At 42.1% G+C, this 20,282-nt stretch overlaps 1 protein-coding gene across 2 annotated transcripts; it reads right to left on the bottom strand.

Annotated features, from left to right (window-relative positions):
- Positions 1 to 335: 335 nt before the first annotated feature.
- LOC139477416 (replication protein A 70 kDa DNA-binding subunit-like) lies at positions 336 to 18,854 on the bottom strand. 2 transcript variants are annotated; one of them, XM_071259983.1, is made up of 17 exons: positions 18,738 to 18,854; positions 18,313 to 18,360; positions 15,061 to 15,139; positions 13,903 to 14,011; positions 12,725 to 12,831; positions 11,971 to 11,994; positions 11,182 to 11,250; positions 10,121 to 10,256; positions 8,831 to 9,195; positions 7,703 to 7,842; positions 6,727 to 6,796; positions 6,235 to 6,381; positions 5,408 to 5,535; positions 3,915 to 4,028; positions 2,990 to 3,097; positions 2,034 to 2,120; positions 336 to 1,063 (listed from the first exon to the last, which is right to left on the bottom strand). In XM_071259983.1, exons 1-17 carry the CDS (start codon positions 18,768 to 18,770, stop codon positions 962 to 964), a joined length of 1,866 nt encoding a protein of 621 aa, XP_071116084.1. In that variant the 5' UTR covers positions 18,771 to 18,854; the 3' UTR covers positions 336 to 961. The 2 variants fall into 2 exon arrangements, with proteins under 2 accessions (XP_071116084.1, XP_071116083.1); XM_071259982.1 differs by having other exon boundaries at positions 11,971 to 11,997.
- Positions 18,855 to 20,282: the final 1,428 nt, after the last annotated feature.

Consider the following 20,282-nt stretch of genomic DNA (forward strand, 5'->3'; position numbering starts at 1 on the left):
CTAGTACCGACTAGACCCATGATCATGACTACGGTGCTGACAAACCTTGATACATCGGGGTAAACCAGGATTTGAACCCTTGATCATGGGTTTGTGGCATGCAAAAGGGACGCAACTCTGCACAGCGAATTACAGCACCATAGACAACTGTAGTTATGTTGTAGGCAGTAAAATTATCTGAGAGAAGATTTTGATATTTTGGATCCCCCCTTTTTAAAAATGCTGGATCCTTCCTTGCTGGGTAGTAGCTAATGTTGGGAATCCAACCCAGTTACCAGCTCTGCCCTGTCTGTAGTCAGCTTATATGACAACACAACTAGAATCAGTGAGTTTGGGTTTATTCCCTCTCTAATGGGTACATCATGACGAAACAAGGATACATGCTCAAACCAAAACATTGGGACATTTCAACATACAATTCATGAAAAAATATCTTTGGAAAAAGACGTTTGACAAGTAACTACTACTCGCATAATAATGAGAAAAATCATTATTTAGTCGATGAAAGAATGAATGTCTGATTTCAAAATGGTGATCTGTTTGGTATTGAAGCAGTATGAATTCTACATCTGTGGTAATCAAACAGTTGCTGACATTGCTCATCAGAATGGTAGGAGATTCGACTGAAATATAATGAGCACTTTTAAATTAACAAAACATGTAGTTATCTGAATACATGTTGTTTCAATCTTTATACATCTATATACACTGGCAATACTCCTGGAGTACACGTAGGCAGTATACACACACACAGTGTCTTTCAAAACAGTCATCAAGATCGATATACTGCCGTAACCATGGCAACATATCAGACTTGCCAATTGTCACTGCCTCCATCACTTGGAAGTGATAACTTGTTCTGTCCGAGAATCATGGTTGCTGATGTTCTGACAGAATCTTTGTTAGGCTGGTCGTACTCCGTAACGTGGGAATCTTAACATTGGGTGTTAGGTTTCCTGGTTCAACCCGTTAGCTTGTTTATTTCGTCTACCAACCGCTTGCCGTATTCTGTCCAATCAATTGGTGTTGCTGACATACAGACAGTCTTCAGGCGCTGCTCGTCCTGATAAAAGACGTAATTATTAATAGGTTATCAACTTCAATGTATTCAAATAAAAATACAAGTCCACATATTATGGTGGGGGTTTTATATCCCCAAGATCAAACCTTGCTAAAATATTTATCATTTGCAATGGCGTTACAGTTGCTTATGCTATATTTCCAAAATTGATTTCACGTAAACAAATCCATGTGTATCTAATATGGTTGGTTGGTTGGTTGTTTAACGGCGCACTCAGCAATATTCCAGCTATATGATGGCGGTCTGTAAATAATTGAATCTGGACAAGACACTCCAGTGATTGATATCATAAGCATCGATCCATGCAATTGGGATCGATGACATGCATCAACCAAGTCAGCGAGCCTGACCACCATGGGTTGCTGAAGACCTATTCAACCCCGGATCTTCATGGGTTGCATCTTAATATGGAAGGTATCAATAGACTTCTTTCTAGTATTGAGTGAATGTCCCTTTTGTTTTGATTGCATATTGCTTAACATAGCACTCAGCAAGATTCCAGGTCTATGATGTCAAGACAAGACATGGCTGGACAAGATAATCCAGAGACTGACATCAGCATCAATCGAGATACGATAACCTACATCATCCAAGTCAGCAAGCTTGACCACCCAACCCCATGTGTTGCCTCTTATGACCATCAGGGACTTGAGACCAATTCTAACCAGATCTTCACGGGATTAAAGTCCCTTTGAGTAGTATTATGGTTATATCAAGACACATAAGCTTAATGTGAGAAGGCAGCCGCTAGATGTTTCACCTCCTTTGTCAAACCCACGAACATGAGTACAATGCTGAATCTGTTGACAAACCAAGCATCATAATCTGGGATTAGAACCAATAACTAGCAGATCCTGCCATGAAGAAGGGACACAACTCTGCAAGATAGCTAGCGTATTACACCACTCGGCCAGCAATTAATTACAGGAATTAGAAGTTTGGATGTACTTACATTGTACATCTCCATCTTTGCCCGGAACTTGAAGATGTAGGATTTGAACAAGGCATCTTGGAAGACCTGGTCAAAACTGGCTTCATTCTGAAACATAACAAGGAAAACGATCATACATAAGTATGGGGGACCATTGGGGCTATTTTCACCACTGCAATTGTATTGCATTAGCAGCCCACACCATTGCAATTGTATTGTGATAGTAGTAAACCAACTTTAAGGCTTGATAACAATATTAATCCATGTAATAGAAATAAATAAAGCATTGCTGACAATCTCAAAGTCGGCCATTTTCCTCACTGTCGCTACTCATACCAAAGGGAAGTAACTCTAATCTGAAGTCGTCGTAATCCTTGCTAACCAACACAGGCATGTTCAAATAAGTTATGTTCTATATATAACAAACTGCAACTATTGAAACTATCAACTGTTATGCATACTATCGACAATGCTATTGGCATGATTTAAGTATCAACATAGTTCTATCATAGGACAAACAATTGCAATACATTGAATGATAGTCTGATAAATCGTTACACTCCAATATATAACGACACATCAAACTGACTAACAAACACTTAATCACATGTCTGACCAACTGCAAAACGGCAACGACGGAGGTAATGGTGTTAAAAAAATGGCAGTCAAGTTCAGTTCTACAAGTGTGTGCCGCACTCAGCAATATGCCAGCAGCCTGTAAATAATCAAGCTTGTACCAGACAATCCAGTGATTGACATGAGCATCGATCCACGCAATTGGGATCGATGACATATTGTTAGGAACGTTGATATTTTTAGCATGATCCACGCCATTGAGGTACCATGACACGCCATCAACCCAGTCCATAAAGTCACCGCTTCCAACCAGCAAAGGTCGATGGGAACAAACGCAGAACCAGAATCCCGAGGGAGTTCTACTAGTGAAAAGATTAATGTGATCAGAATAAAATACTTACAGAATCACGGAGGCTTCCCAACTCGTCAGCTTTAACCGACAAGAGGACCTCAGCAGAATCCTGGAAGCAGGTAGCCCACTGGTTGTCGGAGTAGTCTGCCAGATTAGCCTGTGAAAATCAGGTGAGTGAGTGAGTTGGGTTTAACACCGCTTTTAACTATATTCCAGTCACATCACGGCGTGTCCGCTTAATAAGGGAGGAAAGCCCGAAGCGATGCAGGTCTCAGACGTTTATCACTTCAGTGAAACCCATGAGCATGGGTATGGTGCTGACAAACCTAGAAACATAATCGGGGCGAACTGGATCCGAACCCACAATCATAGGTTTCTGGCGTGCCCAATTGACGCAAATCTGCACAGCGAATCGTGGCGCCTTAGACGACTGGGCCACCTGTGCCCCCCTCACCAGGTTAGAGACATAGCTATGTAAACACTGCTCAACACAACAAACATATCACAATGTGTTAATGCAATTCTTTATTATTTCATTCTTATCTTATAGATGAGCTTACCCAAAATTTTGGAAACTTAATTTTCAGAAAAAACTCACATGAAAAAACAGTTTTTGTCATTATCCAATAAAAGCAGCTGGTATGAACTGAGGTGTTTGTTTGTTTGTTTGTTGTTTAACGCCACACTCAGCAACATTCCAACTATATGACGGCAGTCTGTAAATAATTAAGTCTGGACAAGACAATCTAGTTAATGACATCATAAGCATCGATCCATGCAATTTGGATGTGATGACATGCATCAGCCAAGTTAGCGAGCCTGACCACCCGATCCCGTTAGTCGCCTCTTACGACAAACATGGGTTGCTGAAGACATTCTACCCCAGATCTTCACGGGTCAAGAGATGTAGAATGGCTGAATTTAACTCCTGGTCTCTGTTCGACAGTCGCCATGTGTCCTCCTGCACTACTTACATTGAGGATCATCCTCCACTTGTAGTTGGGGAACTCGCGGGCACACTTCTCGCAGCGGTACAGGCCGTTGCCCTGGTCCACCAGCTTCTTGTTACACTGCTCCGTGGGGCACGCCTGCAACCAGGGACACAACAGTGGTAGACATTTTGGGTGGGTCCTGGGCCCCGTTCATCAAAGCGGTCTTAGCGCTAAGGTGATCGTAAGTCCCATACTTTAACATAGGGTTATGATCATCGTAGCGCTAACATTGCTTTGACGACCAAGGGGCCCACATGCACTAAGTGATCTTAGTGCTAAGATGATCGAAACTCCCATACGTTAAGATAGGCTTACGATAGTCTTAGCGCTAAGATGCTGTGTGCAAGTGGGCCCAGGACCCTGTTCTTAGTGCAAAGATGTCTTTTTGGAACGGGGCCCAGGTCTCACAAAGTGATCTTAGTGCTAAGATGATTGCAACTCCCATTCTTTAACACTGACATGTGACAGTTGTAGCTCTAACGTCACATGGCGGAACGGGGTCCTGGGCCCTGTTCCTCAAGGCGATCTTAGAGCTAAGGTCATTGCAAGTCCCATACTTTAACATAGGCTTACGATCATTGTAGCGCTAAGATCTCTTTGAGGAACAGGGCCCTGGGCCCACTTGCATACAGCGATCTTAGCGCTAAGACTATCGTAAGCCTATGTTAACGTATGGGAGTTACAATCATCTTAGCACTAAGATCACTTTGTGCAAGTGGGTCCCTTGGTTGTTTCCAAGGACCCAAAATTTTAAATTATACTGATGGTAATACACCATACATTGTTTGACGCCAGTAGCAACATAACATGTGACATGACAGACTATATGAATAATAGAATCTGGGTTAGGCAAACCAGTGGTTGATAGGATGAGCTTATGTTGGGGAACTAAAACATACAATCAGGTCACAAGTTGTAACCAACCATTAAAACATTCAACGAACTGGGCGAGAATAGCATTTCTAATATTGGGCCCCTTGTAAGGGTTAACTATGGCCCCGCATAAGGTTTAACTCTTGTTAGGGTTAACTGTGGCCCCTCAATAGGGTGAACTCTCGTTAGGGTTAACTGTGGCCCCTCATTAGGGTTAACTCTCGTTAGGGTTAACTGTGGCCCCTCATAAGGGTTAACTCTCGTTAGGGTTAACTGTGGCCCCTCATAAGGGTTAACTGTGGCCCATCATAAGGGTTAACTGTGGCCCCTCATAAGGGTTAACTGTGGCCCATCATAAGGGTTAACTGTTGGCCCTCATAAGGGTTAACTCTCGTTAGGGTTAACTGTGGCCCCTCATAAGGGTTAACTGTGGCCCCTCATTAGGGTTAACTGTGGCCCCTCATTAGGGTGAACTCTCCTTAGGGTTAACTGTGGCCCCTCATTAGGGTGAACTCTCCTTAGGGTTAACTGTGGCCCCTCATAAGGGTTAACTCTGGTTAGGGTTAACTGTGGCCCTCATAAGGGTTAACTCCTCCCCCTACCTTGTACATGCAGTTGTCTTTCTTCAAGAACACAACGGTTCCCTTGCTGGTGAAGTAGTCAGCCTTATCCATAGATGCGATGTTGTCAGACTTGACTTGCTGGAACGTTTTCCAGTTTGTGGCCATGCCTACATGGAAGAAAGAAAAGAGTCAGAAGTGCTTGGCCACACCTAATATCTAAATCATGAAGTAACCTTAACCAAGCATGAAATACTCATATCCCCTGACAAAATCACAAGTCCAGTTGTGTGTAAGGGAAGAAATATTGTATGGCTTTCAAGATCTGCTCAGGAAATGAGCACTACTGCCATTTTCAGTCTTTGCCATAGCAAAATCGTTGCTATGGAAACTCGAACAATTTTATTTTTTTTAAATCCCAAACTATCAAAAGGCACCGGTTTACCACCAGACCTATCTATGTGCCAAGTTTGGTTGAGAAATATTGTACGGTTTTCAAGATAAAAAACATCCCAAACTATCAAAAGGCACCAGTTCACCACTAGACCTATCCATGTGCCAAGTTTGGTTAAGATATCTCTCGTGGTTTTTGAGTTCTGCTCCGGAAACGAAACGTGACGGACTGGAGGACGGCAGGTGTGGACTGACAGCACCCATTCCTATATCCCCCTTCCACATCGTCGCGGGGGATAATAACTCTCATTGGCACTCAAACTTATTTCCATATGTCGATCCAATGCCTTGGGGCATGTTTTCGCAGTGACATTGGTATTACTACTATCATTGAACACTGAAACTAAAAGGTTTTTCAACATTTTCCTGATGATGGCAATGTCACATCTGTAAAGGGGATGTCAACAGATTCATACCTGCCCCTCCGCTGCCTCCCTCGTTGCGGTAGCTGTCGAAGTCCATGCTTTGTCCATCCCGGTCAAACCAGCCCCGCAGCATGTGAGCTTCTCGGATATCTGGGTTGACGATCAGCTGACTGCTGGCTAACACAGACAGCGACCTCCCTGCAAGAAAACAAAGCAGTGTGCATGTATCTGTCTACAGATTTGTTTGTATGTTCTTTAACGCCACACTCAACAATATTCCAACTATGACGAGAGCCTATAAATAAACAAGGTTGGACCAGACAATCCGGTGATTAATATTATGAACAACCCATGCCATCGGAGTATGATGACATGCAATCAATGGTAACGCTGATATATTTTGAATATTTCACTCCAACATGCACCTTATCTGGAGCTCTCGTATGAGAAAATATTTTCAAGCTAGGAAGTTGACATGGTCAAGAGTAGATTGTATTCTGGCTTTATACCAGGCAAAAATCAAAATTCTGAAGAATGACCTACCTCCATAGTCAGACAGCCTGGCACCCTTCACGGCTATCACAGGACTCGCACTGCCATCGAAGGCCTGGGCCTATGAAGGAAGATACAGACTTGTAGCTTGTGTTAAATCGTACTCATACCCAGTATATATGGTACAGACAACAATGAGATTTGTCTAGCCCTTGTTTGTTTGTTGTTTAACGCTGCACTCAGCAATATTCCAGCTATAAGTCGTCGGTCTGTAAATAATCGAGTCTGGACCAGACAATTCAGTGATGGACATCATGAGCATCGATCCACTGGGATACGATGACATGCATCAACCCAGTCAGCGAGTCTGAACACCCTGTCCCGTTACGACAAATAGAGTCGCCATTTACAGCAAGCATGGGTTGCTGAAGACCTATTCAACCACGGATCTTCCCCCTTATAAGCATGGGTTGCTGAAGACCTATTCAACCCCGAGATCTTTCGCCCCTTATTAGCATGGGTTGCTGAAGACCTTTTCTACCCCGGATCTTCGCCCCTTATAAGCATGGGTTGCTGAAGACCTATTCTACCCCGGATCTTCGCCCCTTATAAGCATGGGTTGCTGAAGACCTATTCAACCCCGGATCTTCGCCCCTTATAAGCTTGGGTTGCAGAAGACCTATTCAACCCCGGATCTTCGCCCCTTATAGGTGAGGTGAAATTGGTTTTAACGTCGCGTCCAAGATTATTTCACTTATATATTTTACCCCCTTAATGCCGAGCGCCAGACAGGGTAACAACAAGTACAATCTTTTAACGTCTTTTTGTATGAGGTGGACCGGGATCGAACCCTGGACCTTCCGCTCTCCTACGCTCTACCTCAACACCACGGAGGCGGTCCTTCGTCCCTTATAAGCATGGGCTGCTGAAGACCTATTCAACCCCGGATCTTTACTGGTCCTTCCCCATGTCTATGGATCATGTACATTCGAGTCATTGAAGACATTGTCTATATTTATATACTTACATCATTCCCCCACAGGGTGAGGTTCACCCCCATCCCTGATTGGTCGACAATCTGCAGATCTCGCTTAGTGATTTCCTTCTGACTTTGACGACCAACAACTGTGGATAGATCCTGGCACACCTTGACCACGCCCACTATATCTGTAACCATGGTAACAAACAATCCTCTATATAAATATGTCTCAGACAAAAACAATCCTGAACAATTAATCTACCCAAATGCCCACATGTGAGCTTAAAGCAGTGTGTTTCAGTGAAATTTGGAAGGAAAGCACTATCCATGCAATTGAGATACGATGACATGCATCAATCAAGCCTGCGAGCCTGACCACCCGATCCCGTTAGTCGCCTCTTACGGTAAGAATGGGTTGCTGAAGACCTATTCAAACCTGGATCTTCACAGGTCACCAGAATACAAGACCAGATGTTGAATATTGATCAGAAATAGGAATTCATTGTCTGAGGTCCATGATCCAGAGAGTGCAAGTTTAAGTGCGCAGATTTTGAAATTCATGCTAGTCTGCTAGCCAGAGACAAGTAAACTCTGCTGAGGACAAGTAAAATTCTGAGTAATACATACATGTTTCATTTAATGTTCAGTTTTTAATTGTTTTAAAACTAATATCATATTTTTAATCTGTCACCATTTTGGAAACATCAGTAGTAATTAGTTCCAAATCACAAGGTATACAAACTTCGTAGGCTTCACATCGTGACAATCTATCTCCCTTTACTTGTGAGTGAGTTGGGTTGAACGCCGATTTTAACAGTATTCCAGTCATATCGCGGCATGTCAGCTTAATGAGGGAGGAAAGCCCGAAGTGATGCAGGTCTCAGACGTTTACCACTTCGGTGAAACCCACGAGTACGGGTATGGTGCTGACAAACCTAGAAACATAATCAGGGCACACTGCGAGATTCGAACCCACAATCATAGGTTTCTGGCGTGCTCAAGGGACGCAACTCTGCACAGCGAATTGCGGCCCCTTAGACAACTGAGCCGTTTATGCCCCGCGATAATTCTGAACCAGTTCTCGATGTTTCAGTTTTGTTACAAATTGGTACTGAACAAAAACGGACAGAAAAGGTAAACATAGATATCCAATCAACTATACTTCATATTCCTCACCAATCAGGGCATTGGATTGATGTTTGTCCAGTTCATTAATCTTGACAAATTCAAAGGTCATGGTAGGGAGGTCACATTCCTCATTACAGATCTCGATCTGGGAGTCGGGGTTAAAGGTCATCTCGTAGTCGTTCTGAACGTTGGAGTACTGCTTGTTGGCCGTCTTGAGGGTGGCGCGACTGACGAAGAACACCTTATTGACCTCCAGGAGCTCGTAGAATCGGTCGACAGCCTCGTTGAAACCTGTGGCCCTGATTTCTCCAGACTCGTCCAGGAAGTTGACACTGAACAGCTTCCCCTCCCCGCGGGAGTTGCTCCACGTCCGAATCCCGGACTTTTGGGTCACTCGAGCCCTGATCCGCCACCTGGTGGATAAATATGGTAATATGAAGGCAACCAATGTTTATGTCATGTTTGTTAATTTGCAATCTCATTCAAATCAGATCTTAGTTCTCGCTATCAAACAAAGACCTGAGGACATCCCATTAAGGGTCTCGTCAGAACAACCTTTCATCCGACCAATCAAAGCGTCGCTTACCAGATCATGAAAGTGGCAGTCGGAATGTATTTTTTAATCGTGCAACCTCGAAACGTTAACACAGGGTATTCCCAACGACAGTAACGACCTGTACGACTGATTCCGTCAAAATTATGGTCTATCTCTCTCTTCCATGGGATAAACATTTGAACGGGGGAGGCGTTGCAGTTACATGGGAAGCAATGCCATACAATCTCAACCATATATTAGACTTCCGGAATGTTTGTTTGTTCAGTTTTCAAAATTTTAATCGAGAACTGTGTCAACATATTTTTCAAGCGTAGTCTGAAATGGAAGTCGCCAGGTTGAAATGAGTTCAATAAAGCTCGAGAAAGCTGCTTCCTGATTGGCTGATATCTACTTTCAGTGGTCGGTCAAAGTTCGCGGAAGGTCGTTTTGACATGACCCGTAATGGGGTGTTCTCAAACTCAGCTTTACAAACTACAGCAGCCAGTTGACATGTTCTCAGACAATATCCCAAATGGAACATACCAGTTGGTATTCCTGGTTTGTTTGTTTGTTTGTTGTTTAATGCCGCACTCAGCAATATTCCAGCTATATGAACAAAACCTGTTAATAATCAACTCTGGACCAGACAATCCATCTACACAATTGGGATACAATGATCTCATCAAGCCTGACAAGCCAATCCAGTTAGTCGCCCCTTATGACATGTATGGGTTGATAAAGACCAATTCTATCCTCTTCATGGCCCAATGATGTAGTGCAGGCAACAATGTGTCCTGTCTCACCTGTTCTGGTAGGGGGTGAGACTTGCAATGGTGTGAACACGAGATGACCCGGGGGTGGAGGGTCCAGCTCCGCCCCGGATACTGTAGTTGCCAGCACCCCCCGACGGTTTCTGTGGGGAACGATTTGTGGTCTGTGCTGAAAATGTACAGATGAACATCATATATCAATTCATAAGTTCAATCTTGCTTTCAGTGGGAACAGTACCTTCACCCTATCATTATACAGGGTGGGGTGTTGGGTGTGGTGACTGGGGGTGTGGGGTGTTGGTAGTTGGTTTGGGGTTGGTTTGGTTGTTTGGTTTGTTGTTTAACGCCGCACTCAGCAAGATTCCAGCTATATAACAGCGGCCTGTAAATAATCGAGTCTGGACCAGACAATCCAGTGATTAATATCATGAGCATCGATCCATGCAATTAGGACTGATGACGTGCATCAACCAAATCAGCGAGTCTGACCACCCGATCCCGTTAGTGGCCTTTTACGGCAAGCATAGTCACCTTTTACGGCAAGCATGGGTTGCTGAAGACCTATTCTACCCCGGAATCTTTACGGGTCTTATGGTTGGGGGTGTTGGGAGTGGGATTGGGGGTGTTGGTGTGGTGACAGGGGGTGTGGTGTTGACGTGATGACCAGGGTGTAGGGTTTGAGTGTGGGGCCTTGGCATGGTGATTGGGGGAGTGGGTGGTTTCATGGTGTTAAAAATACATCACATAAATGCCCTTGGCAGGCAATATGGGGAAAAACATTAATTTTTAAAAAAAAATGTGACTTTCTTAAAAGACCTTATTTTCTTAAATTCCGGGGTATTTTAATATTTCAATCAATGCAAAAAAAGCATAACCAATATTTAAGCCTCTCCTAGTTTATTGGTTCTGTTATCAGTGAAATGCAAGTCACCAATGCAACAAATGTGGCCAAAAATTGGCCCCTGAGCACTGATAGATAAATCCCTGCTATTGTGTCACTACCAAAATATGTCCCATTAGGAGGATAGTGTCCCAAATGGAGGCAGCACCTCCCTAGCATGACAACACCACTACCACCGTGCCACGATACACACCTCTGTTGTATGGAGACTTGGCACTGGATGAATTGCTGACACCATTCACTTGGGCTGGTCCATTAGAAACTAGAACATAAACAGACGTATTTGTTATCCAATGAACTACTTCGGATTGCAGTAAGCGATGTCACTGTACCCTCCTATCATCAACGGAAACTGTTCCCAGGCCAACAAGTGGTTGACTGCATGACTACAAGATGCCCAAGGTAGTTGTCTTTTTAGTTGTTACAAAGGTTTTGTTTGTTGTATAACTCCACGATTCATTGATTGATATTGTGAGAAATGATCATTGTCTTCAACAGTGTCAGCAAGCCTGACCACCAGATCCTGTGAGTCACCTCTTACAAGTAGAACTTGCTTGGGCCATTTCTAACCCGGAATCCCCATGGAGTTATAATGAGGTACTGACTTCTTCCCGGGAAGTCAAGAGTAATAGTCAACATTTATAGGCAACAGTTATAGACAACGGTTATAGTCTACAGTTACAGTTATTGTCAACAGTTAGTCGACAGTTATAGTCAACAATTAGTCAACAGTTATGGTCAACAATTATTGTCAACAGCTAGAGATGACAATTATAGTCGCCAATTATTGTCAACAGTTAGTCAACAGTTATTTTCAACAGTTATAGTCAACAATTGGTCAACAGTTATAGTCAAAAATTATTGTCAACAGTTATAGTCGACAGTTAAGAGTCAACAGTTAACGTCGACAGTATAGTCAACAGTTATAGTCAACAGTTATCGTCAACAATCATAGTCAGCAATTTCCAGATGTTTTGCTCACCTGCACTCTGTCCATTCGGTGGTACTGCTACATGCAAATAAATGAAACAAATTGTTACTTCAATGCAAAGTAGGTCATCTCGGCAACAACTTCACATAGAGAAGAAAGGGGTCATCTCAAAACAAAAACAGCTGATTATTCCACTTCATCCAAAAGATCACCTCAAACAACAAACATACAACATTGCTGGGGACCTGTTCTCCTGGAGTACCCCCAGTGCCACATTTCTCAAACTGAGTGGTGTTTTAACACTGCGTCCAAAGCAAGAACATAAAATCTATTCCTCTTTATTGGTCCTGTGACCAGTGAAATACAGTTACCTCTACAACGAACTCACATTGGCATGATAAGATATAATTATAATATGAGTGAGTGAGTGAGTTTGGTTTAACGACGCTTTTAACAGTATCCCAGTTATATCGCGATGTGTTAGCTTAATGTGGGAGGAAAGCCCGAAGTGATGCAAGTCTCAGACGTTTACCACTTCGGTGAAACCCACGAGCACGGGTATGGTGCTGACAAACCTAGAAACATAATCGGGGTGAACCGGGATTCGAACCCACCATCATAGGTTTCTGGCATGCCCAAGGGACTCAACTCTGCCAGCCGTGCCAATTATAATATGAATTGGGACTTTTGTATGACATTAGCTGCAGGCTTGGGGCCAAATATCAGCCCCTGAGGAGGTCCAGCTCAGATCTATTGCACCTTTGTGCAGCGTCTGTGTATTCGAGACGGAAACAGTTCTACTTACGTGCAGTGTTTTCCTGGCCAGGTTTGAAAGGCACCGGGTTCCCAATTCTCTCCCCGACCTCTGAACCCTTCTTGACAACCTTTACGTCCAGCAGGATCATCACTCGCCTGAAGGGGACATCAAAACCATGTGGTGAAACACAAAACATACCAGGCACAGGTGTCAAAGGATTCATTTAACAAGAGTCAGCCCCCAAATGGTTTGGTTTGGTTTGGTTTGTTTTTTAACGCCGCACTCAGCAATATTCCAGCTATATGACGGCGGTCTGTAAAATAATCGAGTCTGGACCAGACAGTCCAGTGATTGACATCATGAGCATCGATCCACGCAATTGGGATCGATGACATGCATCAACCAAGTCAGCGAGCCTGACCACCCGATCCCGTTAGTCGCCTTTTACAACAAGCATACTCACCTTTTACAGCAAATTTGGGTTGCTGAAGACCTATTCTACCCCGGAATCTTCACAGGCACCCCCAAAAAGGCAAAAGACACCACTTAAGCCCCTGGTTGATATATGTGCCAAGTTCGGAAGAAAATCTAAGTTTTTTAAGTTATGCTCCAGAAACGAAATGTGGACAGATGGACAGACAGACCAGATGATGACTATATATCCACAAGCATTATATGCCGGGAGGATAAGAATACAACAAAACCAAAATTTTAACAATACTCTGCACTTTTTCATTTTGGTCATGCTGATCCTCCAATGGTATCAACCTCTTGGTGTGACAGGGTCTGATCCAACAGGCTTTCAACTAAGTGCCTCTGACAGGCAAAATTTGGAAAAGGTGAGCAAGTATTGTTTGGTTGCTTTTAGCAATATTCCAACAATATCACGAATATGAATATTATGTCGGGGGACACTTGAAATGGGCTTCACACATTGTACCCATGTGGGGAATAGAACCCAGACCTTCGGCATGACGAGCAAACGCTTTAACCACTAGGCGACCACACCACCCCATTTGGAAAATGCATCATGTTGACTGATAATTAGGAGTTGCCACACATGTAGTAATCAGTGTTTTTGTGTACTGGATTCTTTTTACTGTCATCCAAAAGGTGACGTGAATTGAAATGGGCTTTAAAACATGGTGTTCAAGAATAAAACGCTCACATAGCAACGTGCATGCATGGGCGACAAGTTGTCCTTGCAGCAAGCCACGGAGTCTTACCTGTCCCCCTGTAGCGTGTTACACAGGTATTTGTTGACCTGCACAACGCTCAGATTGTCGATCTCATTCTGTTCCATCAACTCGTTCAACTGCGTCGCCAACATGGCATCTGGGAATACACACACAAAACAGGTGCTAGTTCAGAAACAACTGTCATTACTAATATATGGTGTATCATTTGTCCCTAGTAACGATGCAATAAATCCACGTCCTAAAGCATGCTTAAAGAGCAAAATTATTTCCCCCTTCATCGGATCAGTGTGTACTCTAACTGGTCGAGTCTCTGTCTTCGACCTTAGCCATTGGATGAAGATGGTATCACTATTTAACAGTAAGCTCAGCTAATAACATTCAATATACATGAAGTTTGTACTCTAGACTCAAAAAAGGCTTTGACAGACGGTAGTCTTTCTGTCAATTAATCTTGATCACAAACTTCAGTTGATTACGGAACAAAACCACAATATCCATATAGACAGTGTTTGAATTAATGGAGGCCTTGTGGTTGCCTTGCCAACAACTGAAACATGGCCAGGGTTGGTTGGTTGATTTGTTGTTTAACACCGCACTCAGCAATATTCCAGCTATATGACGGCGGTCTGTAAATAATCGAGACTGGACGAGACAATCCAGTGATTAATATCATGAACATCAATCCACGCAATTGGGATTGATGACGTGCATCAACCAAATCAGCGAGCCTGACAAGCCTGATACTGTTAGTCGCCTTTTACGGCAAGCATGGTTTGCTGAAGGCCTATTCTACCCCGGAATCTTCACGGGTACATGGCCAGGGATTTATCCAGGATTTTAGACTAGTGATTTATCAAGAGTTTTGAACTAAGTGCCTCTGTTTTTTGCGGTTCATATATTCTTAAATTCAGATATATCATTTTTAGAGGTATTCGCTGTGTTCGAAGATCATCGTTGTGTGGAGAAGTAGGGGTTAGTCAGAAACAAATTTGATTTTTTTTTATGCATGTAGAAATAAATATTAGTTTGTACTTTTCAATAATTAGTTGCACTGGGGCATGATTAATATAGCTACGTTGAGCCCTGCATCTGCTGCAGTCTGGGACGAAAATCAGCCTCTGACCACATCTAGATAAATCCCTGATTGCATAAGTTTTTTCACTATCCAATACACATGATACATACGAGAGTAGCTGTGCTTTCCATCTGACAACAGCAGCCGATATCTGTCTGCCCCTCCACCTGCTGAGATTTTCTTGGAACTCTGTAAGCGTAACCATGGAAACACATCATGATACATGTGGTGCAAAACTTATGACCTTGATGATTATTAAGAGTAAGGGTGTGCGGCATTACCGATATATCGGTAAATTGAGGTTTCTACTTCCCATGATACGTATCACAACATCGTTTCTTAATGCTCGGTAAATCGGCGATTTCAAATAGAGATTTGTATGTGTTTAATGTGATACACTGTAATACTTGACAAGTGCATCTACCTTTGAAATGTTCTGTAATTCCAAAATGCAAGTTTGCATTCTGGTGTTCGTCTGTGGCAGTGGCATAACACCAAGTCATCACTGTCCCGAGCGAGCGAGCATCCGTGTGTATTTATTGAATAAGTAAACACTATGCGGTACCAGCATCTCGTTTTGTTCCATTTCTGAACTTCAGTTCCTACACTGATGTTTCAAATTGCTCCTGACATGTACATGTACCATTATTTCATAAGAACAGAAAATTATGATAATTCTAATCTGGGTTTTCATTATACATATTTGTTGATGAGCTTGACTGGGTTATTTCCTCAAACAGGTTTAGGAAATCACCCTTGGAAGCAAAATCATCAACAAACATGAGTGAGTGTGTTGGGTTTAACGCCGCTTTTAACATTATTCCAGTTATATCACGGCATGTCAGCTTAAAGGGGCACTGATCTAACGCAATTCCCGGGACTGGATGTTGCCTTTGTTATTGGTTTTTCCCCGTGAGTACCCGGATGATACGCAACGCAACAGAGCGTGACCGGAGACTGGGCTACCGTCTGCAAGGACAGCTAAATAAACTTGGAAGCTGGAGGCAATATTTGTTTTACAAATTTTTGCATAAACACTGATTGGTTAACTGTAATCTATAAAGATTTCGACAAAGGGCGCATGTTAATTAATTTCTTCAGCCTAAACAGACAAAAAGAACGGCGGAGCTCATCGGATGTCCTCATTTGGAAATACACCAGATGGTTATAGTTATAGTTATAGTCGGATTGCGTCGATAATATGATTACCAATCCTTTGTTGTCATCCACGTTTTCTCGTATAACCCTACACTTGTGTATTTGTCGTCATTCACTTGATGCTCAGTTAATGAATTTATTACAGGTACAATTAGTGGTAGCACCACTTAGATTACCTGACAAAGGTTCCCATTTGGCATTTATTGTGTCTGGGGTAATTATTCAATCTAAATCCAGGTTTGAAGTGAGGTGAAATGTGTGTTATGTAATATGCGCGTGGCAGACCAGCAAGAGGTGAATGATCAGTTGATTTACTTTTTTGTTGTAAATCAACAGATCGTTCCTAGTCATCAAAGGATTAACAGAAAATACGTTGATTGATTAATCACTGTGCACAGTGGATATGTCAAAAGTGAGTGTTTACATGTCTAGGTTTACTAAAACAAAGGGAATACACTCATATCATGGCGTGAAGTGCCGATGTAAAAACAACATACTTTGTTCAAAGGGTTAACTGATAATACGTTGATTGATTGCTCATTGTTATCTATCACTCAATGGATTTTTAGGAACCGTGGGCGTTATGAAAATAGTTGTCACGTGGGCTTTCTCAGCCGACCCTTGAGACTTGACACCTATGTGAAACACCTGAAACAATCCAAGTGATCAGTTGAGAAACGAACACGGGTTATAATATCCCGAAACGATATATATCTTTTAAAATATTTGATTGTTACAGAGACACGTGACATCAAATAAGTTTCTTTGTACAGCTGCAGACGAGTGGGATATTGTTCCTTTGTGTGGATATTCACGGATACATTCCTCGAACAAGGAAGCTCCTAAAATTTATACACATAAATTTGGTAGGTTGCAATTATGGTATTTGCATTTTGTTTTCCTTCATTTGAACCGATTCGGTCTTGTTTCTCTACGTCTTGGTTGGGAAATTCTTCAATGCGCGATAGATGTTTTTTTCACTGGTCTTTTCCTTTATAAGCGTGTATATATTACCGTCAATTTGTAAAATGTGATTCTCTCAGGCAATCTATAAAATGTGTAAATATTTCAGTCATTTTGACTAAAAAATCTGTCCAGATTGATTAAGATGATCCAAAGGGCCTACAAACATTACAACAGATTATTATGTAGGATTAGAAGCTAAACAACATAGACATGTACTTTTCAACGTAACATTTTCAGTCTCTTGGTGATGACATTAAACATAAAAATGTTTGGAATTCGTTATCATAATAATACAGATGGAAATGTTTTTCAGTCACTTTGTAAAATAACTCAATATTTAGACTTTAAAATTAATTTGAAAATGTTACACATTTTGACAGTAAAAAAATATACACACTATAAAAAAAGCAATGGCCAGGTGAAATATTTACTTTGTGTTGCAAGTCAAAATAGTGTTAACGAAAATCGCAAAATTACCAAGCAAGTGACTTATCAAAACTTCGTCACCATTACCGTTGCTACCCACAAAGATACCTACATTTCCCTATTATCTCGAAAACTGTATTTCATTTTGTTGATCAATGTGACCAAACGCCCTTATTACTACCCATAAAAGTGACTGATGCGCTTACGAATTGCGCAGCAGAGGTCGCGAAATAGTCTAGATTTCTGCTATACATCCGGGTACTCACTGGGAAAAAACAATAACAAAGGCAACAACCAGTCCCGGGGAATTGCGTTAGTTCAGTGCCCCTTTAATGTGGGAGGAAAGCCCGAAGTGAAGCAGGTTTCAGACGTTTACCACTTCGGTGAAACCCTTGAGCACGGGTATGGTGCTTACAAACCTAGAAACATAATTGGGACGAATCAGGTATTCGAACCCACAATCATAGGTTTCTGGTGTGCCAAAGGGATGCAACTCTGCACAGAGAATCGCAGCACCTCAGACTACTGGGCCACCCGTGGCCACCTCAACAAACATGCATAATAAATACATCTGAACATGACTGACTGCTGACCAGATTTACACAAACAATTTCAAACAACAAGCATTGCCAAGATAGCCTGGACACAATCCATCTTCATGATTGACTGATGGCTTCATGCAAGTAGCAGTACTCAGTAACATGAAATAAAAGATCTAGCAATGAGACATGTCGATATATGATATATAGATCGATATATGAGACCTACATGAACAGCTGGTGAATAAAACATCTATAGGCTACAACACTTACCATTATCTGTAGTATCGGGCTATCAGGTGTGTTGCCTGCTATGATTTCCTGAAAATGTTCAAGTTTACTTTGACTTATTGAGGAAAAGTAAAATGTTTAGTCAGTCGGCTCGTATTGATGACATGGCAAGCTGATGTATTAGCTACCCTTGAATGTTTGAGAATTTCAGAACCGAATACAAATATTACATGGTAGAACAGCTGATAGGCTTCAAAGGTAAACTTATAACACACAATTGTAAACATAATTCTGACTTCGGATATATTTTCATACATGTATGCTGATACATGGTGATTTCTTTTTGGTCCGATCGTAACCAAAACGAAATTGACAACATGATATTGACAAATAAGTAAATTAATCACGACTGAGCGATGTCAACACGTCACAACTTAATCAGACCAAAGTATTCCCCTAATTAGTACCTCAATGGAACCGGAAGAAAGTTGAGGAGGCATCTTCTTATTATTTCCTTTCTCCTTCTGTGAAATATTGTTTTGCTGACACACACTAAATGGCGCCAAATAAATTCGGAACTACTATTACGCATGTCCAAACATTGCGACTTCCTGTCCAATAATAGTACTATTTTCCTTGCAAATATCTATGGCTATCTGGAAGACGATGATTTTAGGATGGACAATACAATTATGATACACGAAAACCAAGTACATATATATGCATCTCTTATTAGATATATCGCTATATATTTTTGGAACTTATCTATCTTTTATATTTCGACAAGTGTGTAGAATGTATCACATCAAATATAATTGACAGCAACGGCGCACTAGGGAATACGTGGGAATATATACTGTAGTTTTGAAAGATATTTACAAGTTTCGTGCACGTACGTATGATTTATTATCATATATGGAGTCGAACCTGAATAGCGATTACCGAACACGCTATCAAAAGTGTACCCAACCGAATTACAACGCGTGCATCCGATGTCACTAGTCTAGGTGAAAAAGGACACATGTGAAAAAGTCCAGACACACTAGTTGAAACGCCTAGGCTAAAAAGTCCAAATGGCTCCACGAAAAAGTATAAATATAGAGCATAAACAATTTTAGTTTCTCAAAAAAAAGAGTATTTATTCAACTTTTCAACAAATAAACTTTGATCATTAGATCATGTGTGTGTGTGTGTGTGTGTGTGTGTGTGTGTGTGTGTGTGTGTGTGTGTGTGTGTGTGTGTGTGTGTGTTTGTGTGTGTGTGTGGTCTTTACTAAGCTTCTGTAATTCGTACTTTGAAATGTGTTGATAATGCACACTGCCTGGCATGACCCAGTGTAAAGCGTCGCATCGACATTATTTCAGCCTATAGCGACGAGAATTTACAGTTGAGTCACGAATACAAAGTTATATTTGAAAACCATTGTGTCAAACATATTCTATTATTACCATTTCATCTACAACTGTTTAAGACACGGGCTATAAGCCACCGGTCACCAAAGCTAGGCCACCTCGGGGATCATGGGGGCTTATGGTACCTTAGCTTCCTGCACGATACCCCAGCATCCATGGTAGAAGGCGTATGTCAAGCTGCAATTCTCCCAAGTGAAGTCCAAGGTCAGCTGTGTCTAGGAGGAGTAATTGTGTTTTAACATGTAAGTAAGCTCGTTAGGCTTGGCATTGAAATTTGATTAATTATTTAGTTATTTCTAACTGAGTGTTTTACAAGCTAACGTAACACAATTCATCGGGTAAAGGTTGGGCGAGAGTACTGCAAAAGGGCAAGCTGAGACGATGCACCAGGTAGACAAACACCAGTTGCCAGGAAGAGACCTTTGCAACCTGGCGTCTCTACATAGGGCGGTCGGGTGGCCTAGTGGTTAAAGCGTTCGCTCGTCACGCCGAAGACCCGGGTTCGATTCCCGACATGTGTACAATGTGTGAAGCCCATTTCTGGTGCAGTGTAGTGGAGATGGTCTGTGCAGAGTTGCGTCCCTTGGGCACGCCAGAAAC

Source organism: Haliotis cracherodii, unplaced genomic scaffold (genome assembly GCF_022045235.1).
Source record: "Haliotis cracherodii isolate W230 unplaced genomic scaffold, xgHalCrac1.p SCAF_33, whole genome shotgun sequence".
Lineage (NCBI taxonomy): Eukaryota > Metazoa > Mollusca > Gastropoda > Lepetellida > Haliotidae > Haliotis > Haliotis cracherodii.